General features: G+C 39.2%; 1 protein-coding gene across 1 annotated transcript in view; it reads right to left on the bottom strand.

Moving 5' to 3' along the window:
- The window catches only part of ETFALPHA (electron transfer flavoprotein alpha), a 189,377-nt gene that overhangs the window by 97,074 nt on the left and 73,791 nt on the right, over nucleotides 1-18,512 (bottom strand). Inside the window, exon 6 of the mRNA XM_089402523.1 lies at nucleotides 9,875-9,927. Coding sequence (XP_089258649.1) covers nucleotides 9,875-9,927 — 53 coding nt within the window. The remainder of the gene's footprint in view (nucleotides 1-9,874; nucleotides 9,928-18,512) is intronic.

The following is an 18,512-nucleotide window of genomic DNA, read 5'->3' as shown; positions in this document are numbered from 1 at the left end:
CAGGCCCCTCAACCTTTGCACAATCCCCAGCTGCCTCTGCGTAGCTCTTGTTGTCTTTGCGTAGCTCCAGCTCCCTCTACATCAGCCTCTTCTATCACTATGCTGACCCTCTGGCACTATCCCTGCCTCTCTGCTATGTACTCACTGCCCCTCACTGCAACAAACCACTAGCTCAAATTTTCTCAGCAAGCCCCGCTCCAGAAAATCGAACTAACTGATCAACTTGGTGTATCTCCAACTGACCCTCAAGCCTCCTCTTATACTTCTCCTTTTGAGTCTTCAACGGCCGAGATTAAGTCTCTAATCAACGGCTAAGATTAGATTTGGTTTGATCCATGTCATTTAGAACATTCTCACCCAGTTTTATATTAATACCCATTAATATTTTAATTTTCCTAAGTTTAGACTTAGGAACCTGTAGCATAAAAACTTATGCTGATGCATGAAACTGATAACTTGAAAAACTTGAATGTTAAAATACACAGAAGGTATTTAAAATAATTATTTATTATTATATAAAAATGTATGAGATGATTTGAATGTACAATGAGGACCCTGCTTTTATACCTCAGCAGGTGACCTTTCGTGAATGGGCATGTCTTTTAGACATGCATGTTCACTTAATTAATGACTTATTTAATCTAACCAATATTTAATTATTAAGATTTAAGATTTATTTTATTTAGCTAATTGTTATGAATTATATTCATAACATAGCCTCTCCCTTCAGAAGCTTTGTCCTCGAAGCTTTAATATTGGGGTTTGCTTCACTTAGTCACTGTCGATGTATACAACTTGGTCATTGATTCGTCAGGTAGCTTCTCAGTACAATTTCCTTGGATTTTTTTTTGTTTTATATTACTGATTTTTTTTTAACCCTATATTTTTTATTTTTATAAATCTATAATTTTTATTTTTTTATTTATTTTTTTTAGTTTTATAACTTCAAGTTTCTTTTTTTTTTATTTTTTTTAAAACTCAAGTAATTCTTTTTTTCTTTTTTCTTTTTTTGATTTTCAATCAACGAAAGCATTCCCAGAATAACAATTTTAAGAAAACAATAAACCACTCCATTACAACGGAATGGATGCAGCGTTAAACTTAAAAGTCCTGGACAATGCAGCCAGAGCGCATCTAATCGAATTGTCCACTACTCAGCAGATCATGTTATTATTTATTTCGTTTGTTTTTTTCTCTCTTTCGATGTCCAACCATCCTAGAGCAGATTATGTTATTATTTATTTCGTTTGTTTTTTTCTCTCTTTCAATGTCCAGCCATCCTAGCGAATCATCATTATGCTTGATAATGCACGCTAAGGTTGTATCTGTAGACTTTTATATATATATATATATAGTTCGATTTTTTTTAAATAAGCGATTTGAGTGTAATTCCCTTTTTTTTGAACGTGTTGGTCACATCCATTGGTCACGTCAGTTGACCCCGTAATATCGTGGACCCTTCCATTAGTAACTTTATAACGTCTTTTAAAATTTTGAAGATTTGGGATTGGTTTTCCCTTAATATTGGAAAAACAGGCACTGGGATAGCATTCCTTACTGACGACATTAATATGGATGTCATCAGAAGTTTTCTCACTGGCAAGGATCTCAGCATCCTGCTTCTCTGGTGTTTTGAATAATACTCTGCTAGTTTCACATCTAGAATCATGAATACTACTGAGGATTTCCGACTGGGCTGTACCTGGGAAGCTGTTAATCTCCGTAGGGGTTCCATTAGGGTTGGAAAAACAGGAACTGGGATACTGAGCATCAGTTATAATGGGATCTCGGATCTGAGATATGGAGGACGTAGATTCAATATCTTCAGAAGGGGTCTCGTGAGCACCAGGATATGAATTAATGGAGGTTTCTGCTACCGAACTGGTGTCTTGCTTTAAATGCTCCAAACGTTTCCTCGGCTGCCGCTGGATTTGCTTACCAGATGTCAATGAAGTAGTAGAACTTGATAATCGTTGTTCATTTGTGGTATTGCTGGAGGTGGCAGGTGGTTTAGGGTTTGCACGACGTGAAGTGGTTCTGAGAGTTCCCGAGGGAATTGGAGATTTAATGTGCCCAACATTTGTTTTCACAAGTTGCATGATTTCTTGAGTAATGCTCTCACAATACACATCAGACACCCTAGCATTCAGTTTTAAAATAAGTTGTACAGATCTTAAAAGCTCCTCTGAAAGGTTTTCCTTGTATGGTAGCAACCATTGACAGATACATAAGAGTCCAAAGACAGCCTTTTCTACTAGAGCACAAGGCATACCTGTTGACTGTACAATACCTGCAATATAATCATGAATGCCCTGCCATAGAATCATAATTCTGTCCCTATTATTCAGTGCAATAGCAATCAATAACTCAAGACAAAACACAGCAGTATCCTCATCTTCAGTTGAATTGCCCTTCTGTAAACTACTTGCTACCCAGATGAGGGCCCTTGTTAATTGCAGCAACGATTCAGCTTGCAAAAACTTACTCTCAGTGAATATGCTATCTATACGGCACTGTTGGATTGTTTGCACAGTGCGCTGTTGTGCAGCAAGTTGCTGTTCAGCTGGCTGGGTCCTTGGTTCATCACTGTCAAGAGACAAAAACTGACTAAATCTACCCATTAACCTTGATGTTCGCCGGCGTGTGTCTATTGAGGGCATATGAGACAGAGATGGACCCCCAGAGGAAACTTTCCCATGTATAGAATCATTTACAAGTTCTGGGTCATCAGCTGCATCACTTGCAATCCGGGCAGGAAATAGACCTAACTTGTGTAATCTGATAATACAATCAAGGGTACTCCTCCATCCATTCCGAATATAGTCCCCAAACCTATTGGCTATTGTGAAAACTGCAACAGTCACCATCCTTGCTTTTGTATCATCGCCAAGGGCAAGAACAGGTTCTTCAATAGATGCAGATGGGTTCAAAAGTGTTGTGAATTTACACAGAGAAGCCACCAAGTCATCCAACACGTCCTCCAAACGATGGCAGGCTGACACTTTTGCCACAGCAAGAAAACCATCCACACATTCTTGGAAAACATCTTTGCATCCCTGCCGTATAATAAAACCAATGGTTGGAATACCAGGATTTGGTTTGCATGATCCTGCGTAATAAAGAAAGGCGGTGAAATCTGCCATGATAATAATTTTCAAAGCGTAAGCAGGGGCCTGATACTATTTGTCTAGCAGACTGGTTGCGCTCGCCACAATCACTGGCACCATAGTCTCGCTTTCTTGGGTTTCATCCTTTGTGATCACTTCAAAAAGCGTTGTTGCTTCTCACTTCAATATTGAGAAATTCATTTGGGCTAGTTTTGCATGGTCTTTGTCTATCTTCTGAAGTTCTATATCATCTTCCCCATCCTGTCCTTCAAGCAATAAATTTCTCTTTATAGCCAACGCTACATCTGAATTATCATTCTCATCCACATCAAGATCAACTTCATCTTCAACATTATAATCATCTACTGCTTCTTCAAATATATCATCATCTATTACATTTTCATTTTCATTAATTTGATCAAAATCTTCTCCATTATTATCAATTTCCTTTATACCTTCTTTAATTTCAGGATATGATTTTTCTAGATGCTGAAATAGTTTTTGAATTTCATTAGACTGCTCAACGTAATCAAGATATGAACGTAATGGCACATTGTGCAGCGAACTGCATTCAAAGGCCCGCATGATTATATCGTGTGCCATGGCTCTGATACCACTGTAGCATAAAAACTTATGCTGATGCACGAAACTGATAACTTGAAAAACTTGAATGTTAAAATACACATAAGGTATTTAAAATAATTATTTATTATTATATAAAAATGTATGAGATGATTTGAATGTACAATGAGGACCCTGCTTTTATACCTCAGTAGGTGACCTTTCATGAATAGGCATGTCTTTTAGACATGCCTGTTCACTTAATTAATGACTTATTTAACCTAACCAATATTTAATTATTAATATTTAATATTTATTTTATTTAGCTAATTGTTATGAATTATATTCATAACAGAATCCCATTAAAAATATTAATTGTTTTAATATCTCTCCAACCGGGTGGAATTTCCCCAAACCATTTTTGGGTCTTGGAGATCTTATGTGCCTTAGCCTCTCCACCAATTTTCATGGCTAGAGCACATCCACTACTGCCACAACTCAACGCTCCCTCTTAGCGAGGAATGTTCTCTAGTAATGCTCCACCACTGAAACATCACACTAATCCTTCCGCACCCATACCTGTGCTAATGCTTGGCCTGTTGCCTCACATCATCTGCATTATTGCTTCCTGTACTGCTACCCATGACACTGCCACTACTACATTTGTACTGCAGCTCCCTCTAAATATGCTGCCCATGACACTGTCACTGTTATATCTGTACTGCAGCTCTCTCTCAATATGCTGCCCAAGCTGCCCCAAGCACTGCCACTGCTAACGGCTGCACTGCAACTCAATTACCAAGAATTAAGTAACTGATCTACCCAAATACTGACATCCTAGTCAGTCTGGAAGCCTCATGAAACTAAAGTTGCCTCTGCTGCTATCCTGTGCTCCCTCTACTACCACTGCGCTGCTGCATACACCTATGTGCCTCTCACATTGTTGCAATCTCCACTACGCTGCCTTAGATTTCTGCACCCAAGCACTGCCTTGATGCTTCCCTACACTTTGCTCCACCCAACCTCTGTCATCCTACTACTGTCGTTAAGGACTCCCATAGCCGGATATGATCAACAGTTTGGGCACCTCAAGGATCCTGACTACAACTCGATGTCTCCCGACCTCTTCTCTAGAGATGCATGAGCACTCATGGCACAGTCGTCATTAGTCTCGACTTCTTTCTCCGCCTTAGCTGGCGCTGCCTTGGAGTCGAAAGCCTCTCCCTTGTTTTTCTTCCTGGGACACTGGGATGCATAATGTCTTAGCTCCCCACAACGGAAGCACTTCAACTTGGAGATATCCTTCTTCTTCCTCTTTCCCTGTTGTCCCGCAGATGCTAGAGCCTCATTCTCCTCCTCTTTCTTGATTCGACCTCACTTGCCACTACTCCCCGCCTTGGTCAACCATCTGATCTCTTCTTGGCGAAGAGCTGCACACATCTTCTCCCACCCTGGAAGAGTAGCCCTGCCCAAAATACTTTGGACAAATGTCTCCCATTCCTCAGAGAATGTATTCAAGGTTGTCCTCACCATGAATTCTGGATCCGGTGTAGACCCTACAGAAGTAAGTTGGTCACGAATCTCTTGCAATCCGAGGAGGAACAGATCTATCTGCTCTCCCTTCTGCATTTGATACAGCCGCAGCTGATTTTCCAATAGCATCTTTCGCTGCACGGAAGAGCCTTCATACAATGTCTTCAAATTATCCCATATCTCCTTTGCTGTATTCTTCTCAGCAATATGTGGTACGACATGATCTTTGACCCCGTCAAGGATCATGCACTTCGCCCTCGCTATTGCATCCTCATACTTCTCATTCTCAGCTGGGTCGACTAGGATAGCCATGTGTCTCAAAGCAAATTCCTTAATGCGATGTCGAACTAGGACTGCCAGGATCCTGGACTTCCAGATGACAAAGTTGGAAGCCCCATCCAACCCGTCCTGATTCCTCAGCGCGTTCACTACCATTTCCGCTCCTCTTCTAGATTCCCTCTGAGTTTTGACTTCCCTCGTGGAAATCTCCCTCTAAGTCCTAATTTCCTTGCTAGAAAGCCTCCCGCCAAATCTCGAACCGCTCCTATCCAATCCTCCTTGCAAATGCAACTCGGATCTAGATTTCTTGGCTAGAAATCCATCAAGGTAGTGACTCCCTCTACCTTGGTTCTGTCCCATTAAGTACTGTTCTGCTTCGACAAAAACAGCACCCCACCAGCTTCCCAACCACAATCTGCCCACAGCTCCCTAGGCCCCGGCAACTGAAGAAACTGAGCCTTCCAGCTCTGTGCAATCCCGGCAAAGGCTGAATCGCTCCTCTGGCCAACTGCGTCAATCCTACCTGGCTAAGTAGGATGACATGGCTCTTTGTGAGCCTCTTCTGCCTCTGCGCTAGCCCTCTCCTTGCCTCAAAATGATTACGCAGGCCCTCTGTGTTACTTCTTTGCTGCCTTCTGCTTAAGAGCAACTATGTCTCTTGGGACCACTGCTATTACTGCAAATTTTCGATATCGTTGATGCCTTCAGTCCTCCTATGATCTACAACACTCCGATACCATGTTGAAATTTCTAAGTCTGACACGTTAGAAATCCCCACTGCATTATCTAGTTTAATTTCTCCTACTTGTTCATTCCATTAACAAGTTATTTATAAATATAGATATTGAAATAAACACAAATGCAACCTTAACTCATATACAGATCAACGACTGAAATACTGAGACAAAAACACAAGGGACACCATTATTTTTGGACAATCGTCCCCGGGAAAACCCAATGCGGGAAAACAGGTGCAACAATTCTGAGGGTTTTATTATTATGCAGATTTTTGAGTACAACTAGGGTTCCAGAAACGGCTCACCCAACAAAGATTGTTCCACAGCAGTAATACCTCTTCTCGGAGACAGATATTCAACCTCTCAGCGCTAGTCTACCCCAAGAAAACCCTTCTGGCGCTTCCTCTTGGCCCTGCATCATCCCTGATAGCTTCAGCTCAGCTCCTGAAGCCTCTGCGTCAGCCTCCTGGCTCTCTGCGTCAGCGCTCTAGCCCTCTACGTCACCCACGCAGGCCCCTCAACCTCTACGCAGTCCCCAGCTGCCTCTGCGTAGCTCCTGCTGCCTCTGCGTCAGCCTCTTCGGTCAATGCGTTGACCCTCTGGCACTATCCCTGCCTCTCTATTATGTACTCACTGCCCCTCGCTGCAACATACCACTAGCTCAAATTTTCTCAGCAAGCCCTGCTCCAGAATATCGAACTGACTGATCAACTTGGTGTATCTCCAACTGACTCTCAAGCCTCCTCTTATACTTTTCCTGTACAGTCTTCAACAGCCGAGATTAAGTCTCTAATCAACAGCTAAGATTAGATTTGGCTTGATATTAATACCCATTAATATTTTAATTTTCCTAAGTTTAGGCTTAGGAACCCCATTAAAAATATTAATTATTTTAATATCTCTCCAACCGGGTGGAATTTCCCCAAACCATTTCTGGTCCTTAGAGATCTTATGTGCCTTAGCCTCTCCACGAATTTTCATGGCTAGAGCACATCCGATGCTACCACAAATCAACAATTTTAACATCCACAAGACTAGATATAGTCTATGGGACCACTAGCTTCCCTGCTTTTTGCCTTTTGCAATTCAATCCTCTTATTATTCAAATTAATGATGAGCTGACCCAACCTTCTAACAGTCCCCTCACTGAAAAGACAATGTCAATGAACCGCTATTAACATACTGTTGTAACTGCCTCTGATGCCTCTGAAAGTATCATATTCCAAAATGAAATGTTTTTCCGAATCCACTACCCTAGAAGTGCAAAAAGTACACACCCACTCTTCCAAAGCTTCTTTAGGCCTTTTCCACCGACCTGTTTTGCACCGTAGTTGATGCGAGTTAGTTTTAATTGAGCAATAAAAATCTTTTCTCTCCATGGAATGTTGGCTCCAATGTATTATGCTTTCTTCCCAACTCTTGTCCCCATATATGCTTATGAAACTTCTCCATAACATAACTCTTTAAATCCTTGTTATTTGTGGGACATGCATTGAGGTAAATATTCCATTTTTGCATCCATTTGTTGTTTTGTCTCATCCATGATTTCTTTCTTTCACTCATTCCTTCATTGAAGATAATTTTAAACAATCTACCTTCTGCCATTTGCTCAATTCTCTGAAGATACCTTATGAGACGCACCATAGCAATTGCTTCGATGGAAGTTGCTCCTGTTTCACTCAACATTATCTCATAAGACGCTGAACTTTTTATTTTAAACTTGCTCATGATCAAACGTTTTTGGATTTTTCTCAATTTGCTTCCATTTTGAGAGAGGGATGCTCTAACCCACAATTCACACCCATATAATATCACTGGACAAACTAGGAGCCCAAAAAGCACTTTAATTGTTTTCCAATCCCATAACTCTGTCTCTCTATATCTGTTTTGAAGAGCATTTAATGCTTTCCACCCTCCTAAAATTCTCTTCTTTCTGCAGTGCTCCCAATTAAGCTTGGTGTTGAAATCAATGTTGCATTAATCATTATCGGGATAATATCGGCGCGAGGAAAAAATCGGGAAAAATCGTAATTATCGGGAAATAATCGGAAATAATCGGGAAAAAATCGATTGGTACAAAAATATTCATTTTTTTTTCATTTTTTTTCAATTTTTTTAATATCTAAACCATCTACAACATAAAATAAATACATTGACACATAAATATGATAAAATAACTAATATATAAGATGTTTAATGTCATTTCTAGTGCTAAAATCACACATAACATTGAATCATGTCCTGAATAATAAGTCCCGACTCCTGAGTCCCAACTCAGCCTCAAAATATCAACAAAAAATATAATAATGTATCTCATCATGTCATAATGTCATATACAATAAAATAAAAAAAATACTAAAGTCTAATCCTATTGATTTCCTCTGCCCCTCTTGCGAGAAAATGCCACAGCGTTCCCTTTCCCTCTAGATGTAGATGCTGGTGTTGGTGGAGTTGGCAGTGGAGTCTGCTGTACTCTAGAAGCTGAAGAACTAGAAGTAGGAGCTATATGAGGTAGACCACGTCCTCTACTGGTGGCAATGGTAGCCCGGGCAAGTGGTGTCCCCTGGAAACATTACAATCTCCCAATCCTGAAATCCTGAAAAACTGATAAGTCTGCTAGATTTTGAATGAAATCTAAAATTCTACTTTCTCCATATGAAATCCAATGAGGCCAAAACCACTCTCAAACATCCTGAGTCATTTCATGGTAATATTAAAAATTTAAGTAAAAGGATGAAAATGAAGATTAAGGAGAATGTCACATTACCATGTATAGCATATCAATACTAGGGCCTAGACTTGATCATTAAGCTGCCCCACTCAAAAATTATTTGTTTCTTTCCAAAAAAATTGCATTTCGAACATTTAGCATCCCTTATAAAACCGCGCTGCCCCGACTCTCGGCGATAAATTGGGAAAAAATCGCATATACAAAAAAAACGCGAGTATTACTCGCGATAATATCGGCTTCGGGAAAAAATCGCGATAAAGCGATAATATAGCGATATTATAGTGATTTTAACAACACTGGTTGAAATCAATCCCGAGGTACTTGTATTCATTTACTTCTTCAAGAATGTTGCCTTCAAAGAAGAATGTATGTTGGCTCTACTTTTTATTTGAGAAAATCTTTATTTTGGTCTTGCTGATATTGACTTGCATCCCCACTGCTATAAAGAAAAGGAAGATGTTCAAGGATGCTTCCAATATCTGCTCAATACTTGGGAACTCATCTCAATCCACATAACATTGTGTCAATCATTAAGTGGCATCAAAGATCTATCCAACTTCAGTAACAGTGGCATAAATAGTCTAGTTAAAAACATGTTTGTTGAAGTAAAAAACTAGTAGAGGAAAAAGCACATATTTGAAGTTGTGACAGGTGATATCCCCACTTCATGCGTACAAGTGATGGATATGATGTAACAAAACCTTTATGATACTGGTCTGGCATTTACCAAAAGTGGTTGACGAGACTCACAAACATGGGATAATAACACTACAAAGCAGTGCCTAGGGGTTCTCCTACCTAAAGAAGAGAAGATGTAAATAAAAAGAATAATATCATAATAAAAAAGGGGTTGCCAGACTAATTAGATCCTATAATGCTAAGCTGTCTTCTCATCTAATAAACAATAAAGTCTAGAAGTCCATTACCTGAAGTTCATTTGGGACATATCCAGCATCCACAGCAGCCCTTGTAGCACCCACTGAACATAATTGCATCCAATAATAGAATTAATCAGCAACGCAACTCAACAAGTTAGAAATGACCATATCAGGCATTCTTACACAATAAAAACATAACCTCTATCCAGAATTCAAGGCATTTGCACCTTCACAAAATTAGGTACTTGTTTATGGTAGCAAATAACAAAAACATTTCTACAATGAAGGTAAACTTGACATTCACCAAACTTCAATGCCATAAAAGAATGGCAGCAATTGATTAAAGAATTGGTAGAATTAAGTATGTCGGATCTCTCATATGTGATGGAGCAGGAAAATATTTTAAGGGAAAAAATAAAGGTGGCACTGTGTCTTATGAAGTGTAAATACATGTTATTTATATGCTTGCTAGAAGAATGGAAAAGAAAAGAAAGTGCAATCAGGGATGTGTTGAAATATGAGGTAGCTATGGTCGGCATTTTTCATCAAAATCATGGAGAGGTAACTAAATTTTTCAGCCCATCCTAACTCTTCAAATCAGCCCAATCTGCTGCACAAGTCGGCTTCAAGAAGGACATGATGTTGGCCCTACTAGGGCTAATTAACCCTCTTATGACCCCTATAAATATGAAGTCGTTACCATCCATTTTCCCAATCAACACATCATGCAATTCGGTCTGAAATCTCAAGATAATTCAGCCTTCTATTTCAGAGTATATTCACACGTGTGAGGAAATCTACAAGGGTTATTTTGACTGCTGTTTGGTTCATCTCCAAGGGTTCATTGCTACAGTGACTATGGATAACTTCTACCTCTGTTTTGTGACCTCTTTGGTGGCCAAGAATTGCAGAGAGACTCGCTCTCCTTTTTGTGACAGAAATCTGAAGCTGATCGAGACATTTTTGGGTGTATCTTCTCCACAGTTTGTTGACAATCACAGTGGGAACTACAGCCCTCTTTTACAGTGACTTCATGCCTGTGTTTCATCCTCCTTATGCAGACCTTAATTATTGGACAGAAGTGGTTTATCTATCCTTCTATGAGCAGACTTTGATTGGGCATTGCATTGTTGATTATTTTGGATTTGTTGGATCAATTTGCTGCAATATTGATGCACATAATCTCTCTTAAGGAAAGAATTTTTGGGTTTTCCCCGTGAGGGTTTTGCCTTGGCTGTGAGCCTAATCTTGGTGTCTCAGACTCTCATGTCTTTTGCTTATTGTCTATTGTGATCTCTATTTACTGCTCTTGTTGAAGAATTAATGGTTGAAGTTTTTCATGTATAGCTAGTTGTTGAATAAAGGATAAAGGAGGAATTGTTTGTATCAATATAAGTAGTTATCAAATTGTGAAAAACTATTCTAGCCTTTGCATCACTAGAAATTCAACAGGATGAGTTGAGGCACAGGGCTCATCTGCAATCCAAAAGGTGTTCCTTGGTTTTCCTTTTGAGTGGAGAATAGGCATAATATTTAATAATAAAGTGGAAGCATGCACCTACTTAAAAGGCCTATAACTTACTCTAAACAAAGAGGTATCAAAATTTTAATGTGGACAGGAATCAACACCAGTAAGGATTACAGAGAATTCTTCAAAAACAATAGTAATCAATCTTGACAGGAGGCTCAGTTGAATAACTTGCATAAAATAGTGAACAATTTGGCATTAAGAAACACAGGCACACCTAGCAATCACAACTATAATTAGTCATTCTGAAATTGGTTTCTCACATTGATCTACAATTTTTCCTTGTGTTCGGTTTCTGCCATCATTTGTTTTCTTTCTAGCTTATGATTTGTAAACAGGTTACCATACTTAGATATTGGAGGATTATCATAAGGCCCTATTAGGTGCTTCCAAGTTTCCAACCCTATGGGGAGAAACAGTTCCTAGGCCAATCCATCAATTAGTAGGTGCAAAAGTGATCAAAGACATGACAAGGGGTTTACATCATGGGGGATGCCAGTCTTGTACGAGCTATGAAATTCCAACATCCTTGAGCATTATGATGTGAAGAGGGAGCAATCATGGGATCTGAGTTACCCCTTTCCTTCGCTTATTTTTACCCCGCCCTTTTTTCTTCATTGATTTCCTTTTTCTTTTACAGATATAGCTTCCATAAGGCCCTATTAGGTGCTTCCAACCCTATGGGGAGTAACAGTTCCTAGGCCGATCCACCAATTAGTAGGTGCAAGTGATCAAAGACATGACAAGGGGTTTACATCATGGGGGATGCCAGTCTTGTACCAGCTATGAAATTTCAACATCCTTAAGCATTATGATGTGAAGAGGGAGCAATCGTGGGACCTAAGTTACCCCTTTATTCTTACCCCACCATTTTTCTTCATTGATTTCCTTTTTCTTTTACAGATATAGCTTGAGTTACAAGTTTTCATTGATTCATAATTGACACCTATAAGATGAAGCATTTCATTACTCATCGGGGTTGGCATATTCAAAGTTCCTTTTGTTTAAATAGCTCATGCATTAGCTAGCAAGTGGGTGAGGGATAATGGGAGAGGTAGAGATCAAGCTAGGCTTTTGTCAACGCATTTTCATTTATCCCTACCAAACTTTTTCATTTTAATATTGGCTCATGCTTTTTCTTTTTTCTTTTTTTGGTTGCATCAATCTCTCAAGGCAAAGTTCCTAGGCCCCTACTCAAGGATGAGGAAAGCAGGGAACCAATAGTGGTGATTGTTGCTGCAAAATCTAGCAAGACTAGTCAGGGGACTCACAAGAAAAGGGCTAAACCCTGTGGCAACAATGAGTGACATTGCCATTATCACCTCAACAATCTTCCTCCTACTCTTTAGGGGAATTTCACAAGGGAGGCTTCCCAGTACTCACCTATAAGGATATTCTAAGTTCTAGGGTTCAAGGTGATAAAAATATAATCTAGGTGAAGACACCCTATGATGGACAAACAATCAATTCTTCTTGATAAAGAAGAAATGTATCATGAACCTAGCCCAGATAGAGACTTGTACAATCTAGGGTTTCTTGATATGCAACAATAAAGAAATACATAGACACATAAAAGTCAAAGAAAGGGTTTGCTTGAAGATTAGATCAACAAAACAAAAGAGCAAACCCTCAAACTAGGCCTCAAGTTGATGTTAGGCTAAGGTTAGGGTTTCCAAGGCACAAAATTATCTAGAGGAAGATGGCATCAACCCACCTAAGGGAAGATTTACCATCAGCAAAGCTAGATTTTGCGTTCAAAAGGATTATGGAGATAAATCTTAAGTTTTTCTCCCACAAACATTCATCCACAATGCCCTAAATCAATTCAGCCCTAGGAAAATTCCCTACTGACTTGCCTTAAAGGCCTAGGAAAGATAAAAGAAGAAAAATACTTTATTTTTTAAGTTTTCGATTAATAGACAATACATCAATGCTTGATCCTACATGGGTGATGGAGTCTTAGGGCAAAATTTAGAGATAAGTGACAAATGATTGGAGTAAGAAAATTTGGGGGGGGGGCTCTTTTGCCCACTTTAAACCATAACCATCTTTTTCGTGAGGATTGAAATTAAATAGGAGATGCACATTAGTAGTGCTCCTATGGATTTCAAGGAGGAAGTATTTAATACGTAAAATTTAACTAATATTTTGCACAAATATTATGCATTTAGTCATGGATCATAGAAAAAACCTAGCAATAATTCAACTAAATGTAAAACAATGAGAAATGAGGGGGGTAGATCTCTGCTAGGCTTTTTCCCATGTGCTTATTAATATCCTGGCCATCTTTTGCATTTTAACTTTTATTTTTATTTCATTTTGGCCATCTTTTGCTTTTACCTTTTAGCTACATCAACCTCCACGGCAAAGTTTTTGGCGCAAACTCGGGGATGAAGATATGAGGGTGCCAATAATAATGAACCAATGACAACAAACCCAAAGAATGGATATGAAACCTAGGGAATGATAAAGAGTGGTAAGTATGAAAAAGTTATGGACACGCTACATCTATCCAAGTTTCCGTAGTAGTGCCCCTCCTAACACCCTAAGGCCTTAGATGAGGTCCCACAAGACTAGGGTCAAAAAATAACCTCCTTGGTAAGGTGGGAGAATAGGTTTATAATCGAGATCAGTCAAACATCTAGATCGCCCATTAATCCATGTTAGAATGCCCAAAACATTAAGTAAAAGCACATGATTGCAAAATGGTTGAAGTGTCTGCCTAATGGTGACCCACCTTCCTTTAAGAGGAATATCGGATGGTAAGAGGTATCTGACTGATCCAACTGGTAGAGGAATATGGCATATCATCATACAATGAGCAATGTAGGGCTATTGGTTGGTCGACTATCTAGAGAAGGAGAAAACAAATCTCCTATAGCATTACCCACTTTTTGGTGGGTAATAGTAACATATAACAATCAACTAGAAGATGGGATGTGGATACAAGGGAGAGATTGAAGATGATAAGTATGGATTACCATGGACACGCAACATAAATTAGGGCGTCCTATTTTTTCCCCTCCTAGGCAGTGAAAGAAAGGCCTCAAGGAAGGTTGCAGTAGACTAGGGGCTAGTGCTAACTACCAAGGTTAAGTATGGGAAGAAGAGTACAAGCAAAAGCGATCTATCATCAAATTCAACCTGTGATCAATACTAAAATGCCATTGCACATTAAATGAAATCACTTGAATAATAAAATGGTTAATGTTCCTCAAATTTGTTGACCCACCTTCAATGGATAAGTAGAGTAAATGTAAAGAAAGCATCGATCAAACCATGGATAACAGGCCTCTGAGGCTAGCTATATGTAAATCATGATAGCATTGTTGGATGGCAAGCTAAACAATAGGAGAAACATTTTCTCCTAAGGGTTACCCACATGGGTGGGTACCTCGTTAAGAAATGTTGTCCTCAAAAAATAGTAAATAGGATTCTCTCTAGTTGAGCATGTTTTTGTGGTAATATCACCATTGTCTAGTTGTAGGGATTGTTGATTGGTGTAGAGCAACAAGGGTTCTACTCGCTTAGGTGCCAAGGCTTGCAAAGGGACCCACATTACAACCACTTAGCATATTATTAATTTAATTTACTATTTCCTAATGTTTGACTTAGCAAAAAGTAAAAAGGCTGAAGTCAACATGTGATTAGATCTCAACCCTTCATCATAAGTTAATCTTAGACATTGAAGATGATGGTGCGCCTAAGTCGACTTACAAGGGGGAATAGGGTGCAAAAGTGGTCAATTCAATTTGGCATAGTGTGTGTGTTAGCTCAGAAAGGAAATTAAGGTTTTAGAAGTTCAACAAGAAGTTCAAAGACCAAGTGATAAGAAGAGAGGGTTGTGTGGCCTCTATCTTAGCTGAGCATCATCGAGGTCGTACAACACGCAGAAGGGCATAGGAGGGTCAAACTGTGTGGCCATACAACACGCAAAAGGGCACGGCACGGTCGTATTGCGCATTTGTACAGCACACAGAAGTGCACAAGAGGTCATACTACGCAGGTCGTATAGGTTGAGTCACTCCAAGGGGTAAATCGATTTGCTTAGGAATTGTTAGTTGGAAAATAAGGAGACTTAAGGATTATGGAGATTTTCCTTAACTTGATAATTACTTATGATTTTAGTTGGCCTTTTATTACTTCTTTAGTTCTTGTTCATCAAGCAATTACCAAAAAAAATAAAGACCACAACAAGACAAAGTACACAAGATATAGGCTCCAAGTCAGGGGAAAACCCATAAAAATGCTTCTCTTCTTATAGAATATGTTCCCAAAGAGACTTCCAAGACCCATCGACCAAAGCCCAAAATCCTCCCAAGTACCAAGTCTGCCCCCCCAGCAAGATCTTCTCCAAGGCCGCTTCCAAACTTCGACCTACTGCAACTTCGCTCTAGAATTTCGGCCCTGCAACTTCTCCTCAAAATTTCAGCCCTACAATTTCAGCCTCTTGCAATTGCCAGCTTCACAGAAACCCTAGCAGCTTCACATGCGTGGACAAAAAAAGGGATAAACCAAGAGACTTTGATTTCTTCTTCCTTCTTTTGTCCTTCCAACTCTTTCTCATCCTTCGCTATTACAGATCGAGCTTGTCTTGGATGTGTGTCTCAAATGAGTCGAGCTCCTTCTATTTATAACCTTCTTGAGGGCTCAAATTGCCCTCCTTTAGGCCGACTTCACCTTGACTGGGGCCAACTTGGTCATGAAGGAATAAATGGCTTTTTCTTGACTCAAATAAATATTTTTTTGTTACAATGAGTCCAAATGGGACTATAATACATGACATAATTTCTTTTTTGTCCTAAAGAGACCTATAAGCACGAAGAACGCGCTTTTGACCTAAACTTGAGCATGAAACCCATGATTTACATAAAACAATATTTTTCTTTCTTTCTTTATACAAAGTATGCAATGTCATGTTTACAAATAGGTCATTATGAAGACCGAAACTAGTTACAATTTCCAACACTCCCTCTTAATTAGGGAGGTAGTCATAATCCCATCATTACGTACAAAGAATCTCAATCTTAAAGCATTCTCATAAGAAGTGTTGGATTGATGAGCAATCTTGTCAAGCATCTATATCATAACCAGCGTTGTCATTGAAGGCCTTAACTAGACAAGCTCATCTTCATTCAAGAACATTATGTTGGGAGGCTTTACGTGAGCTACCACACTACCTCTAAGGCACATACCACATCCAGATGTTCACAGGGTATGACTATTTAGGACTATTCTTATCTTGGATTTCCAATCCTTAGTCCTCAAAGAGTATCGGTCCTCTTCGACTACTTTTATCTTGGATGCCCTACCTCATCCTCAAAGAATATCGGTCTACAACTTCTTTCCTGGATTCCATAATCCATAAGAAGTTCCAATCTCAGATGCTTATCCAATCCTCTAGACTCCATTCTTTCCTTATGGCCTTCACTAAGACTTACGATTGTTAATCTTGGTCTAGTGCATGACACATAAATATAAGAACTATCCAACATTACTCCCTCTCAATTAGAGAAGAGATGTCTACCAAACCAAACTTGTCTCTCAAGTACTCAAGCTTCTTGTTTGGTAATGCCTTAGTCAGAATATCTGCTACCTGTTCATTTGTAGGTATATAATGCAACTCCACAACCCTGTCTCATACCAGGCTTCTGATGTAACGGTACTTATTATTTATATGCTTCGTCCTAGCATGAAACATTGAGTCTTCTGTCAATCTTATACAACTTTCATTGTTACAATGTATATGTGTAGGGCTAAGCGGTCCTTCAAACAAATCTGATAATAACTTCCTCAGCCAAATAACTTCTCAACAGACTTCACTTGTAGCAACATACTCAGCTTCAGCACTACTCAAAGAAATTGTATCCTGCTTTCTGCTCATCCATGACACCATGGAAGATCCTAAGTTGAAGCATCCACTTGTTGTGCTTCTTCCATCGGTCTCACTACCACCTCAATCAAAATCTGTATATCCCATGAGCTTGATCTCATTACCATTATACTAGAGGCAGTGATGCATGGTTCCACGCAAGTATCTTAAGATGTGTTTGGTTGTTATCCAATGGTCATGCTTTGGCTCCATTTGAAACTGACTAAGGACATTTACTGCAAAACAAATGTCAAGTCTAGTGTTTACCAAATACATCAAGGACCCAATCAATTCTTTTGTAGCAATTAGGATCTACCATACTAGAAACTGAACTCCTCAGCTTTTTTAGATTGGTAATTATAGGATTCATCATAGGCTTGTTATCCATCATGCCAAATTTCTGAAGAATCTTGATCACATATTTACCTTGACCAAGATATATTTCACCTGGCTTCTACCAAACTTCTAGTCACAAGTAATAATGCATAATCCCAAGATCCTTCATATCAAACTTGGTTGCTCTTGCATTCCTAAATTCGATGCTCTACACCTGTAACAAGTAGATCATCCACATGCAATAGTATGATGACTAGTTCACCCTGAACCACCCTGATGTATAAGTTAGGATCTACAGAATTCTTGGCAAAACCAAATCATAATAGGTATGTATCCATTCTTGCAAACCAAGCTCTAGGTGATTGCTTTAAGCCATATAAATCTTTCTCCAATCTGCAAATATGAGTCTCCCTCTGATTTATTTCAAATCCTTGAGGTTGCTCAATGTAAACCTCTTCATCAATAGTCCCATTCAAAAAAGTTGTCTTAATATCCATTTGATGGATGCTCCATCCCATAGTAGCAGCCAAAGAAACAAGCGATCTAATTGTCGTATATCTAGTTGTAGGAGCAAAGGTTTTTCGTAATCAATACCTTATTTCTATGAGAAGCCACTTGCTACAAACCTTGCTTTGTATTTATCACTGCTCCCATTCGCAGTGTGCTTTTTCTTATATATCCATTTTGAAGTGACTATCAATTTGTCACTTGGCCTAGGAACGATTTCCCAGACATCATTCTTCATAATTGACTGGTATTCTTCCTGCATTGCATTCCTCCACTCTTGATGTTTAGCTACATCTTCATAGGAGGAAGGTTCAACTTCAATGAGCTTTGTCATATATGTTGCATATCTAGAATACCTTTTCGGTCTTTCACTTTTTCTAAAGGTCCACTTTGTTATGTGTCCTGCTTCTTGTAGAGTAGCTCTCAACCAAGCAAACCGCTTT

Source organism: Pinus tabuliformis, chromosome 2_1 (genome assembly GCF_031772625.1).
Source record: "Pinus tabuliformis cultivar Carrire ecotype Pingquan chromosome 2_1, CPIR1, whole genome shotgun sequence".
NCBI classification, from domain to species: Eukaryota; Viridiplantae; Streptophyta; class Pinopsida; order Pinales; family Pinaceae; genus Pinus; species Pinus tabuliformis.
Note: the sequence above shows the minus strand (reverse complement) of the source record. Positions and strands in the feature narration are given on the sequence as shown.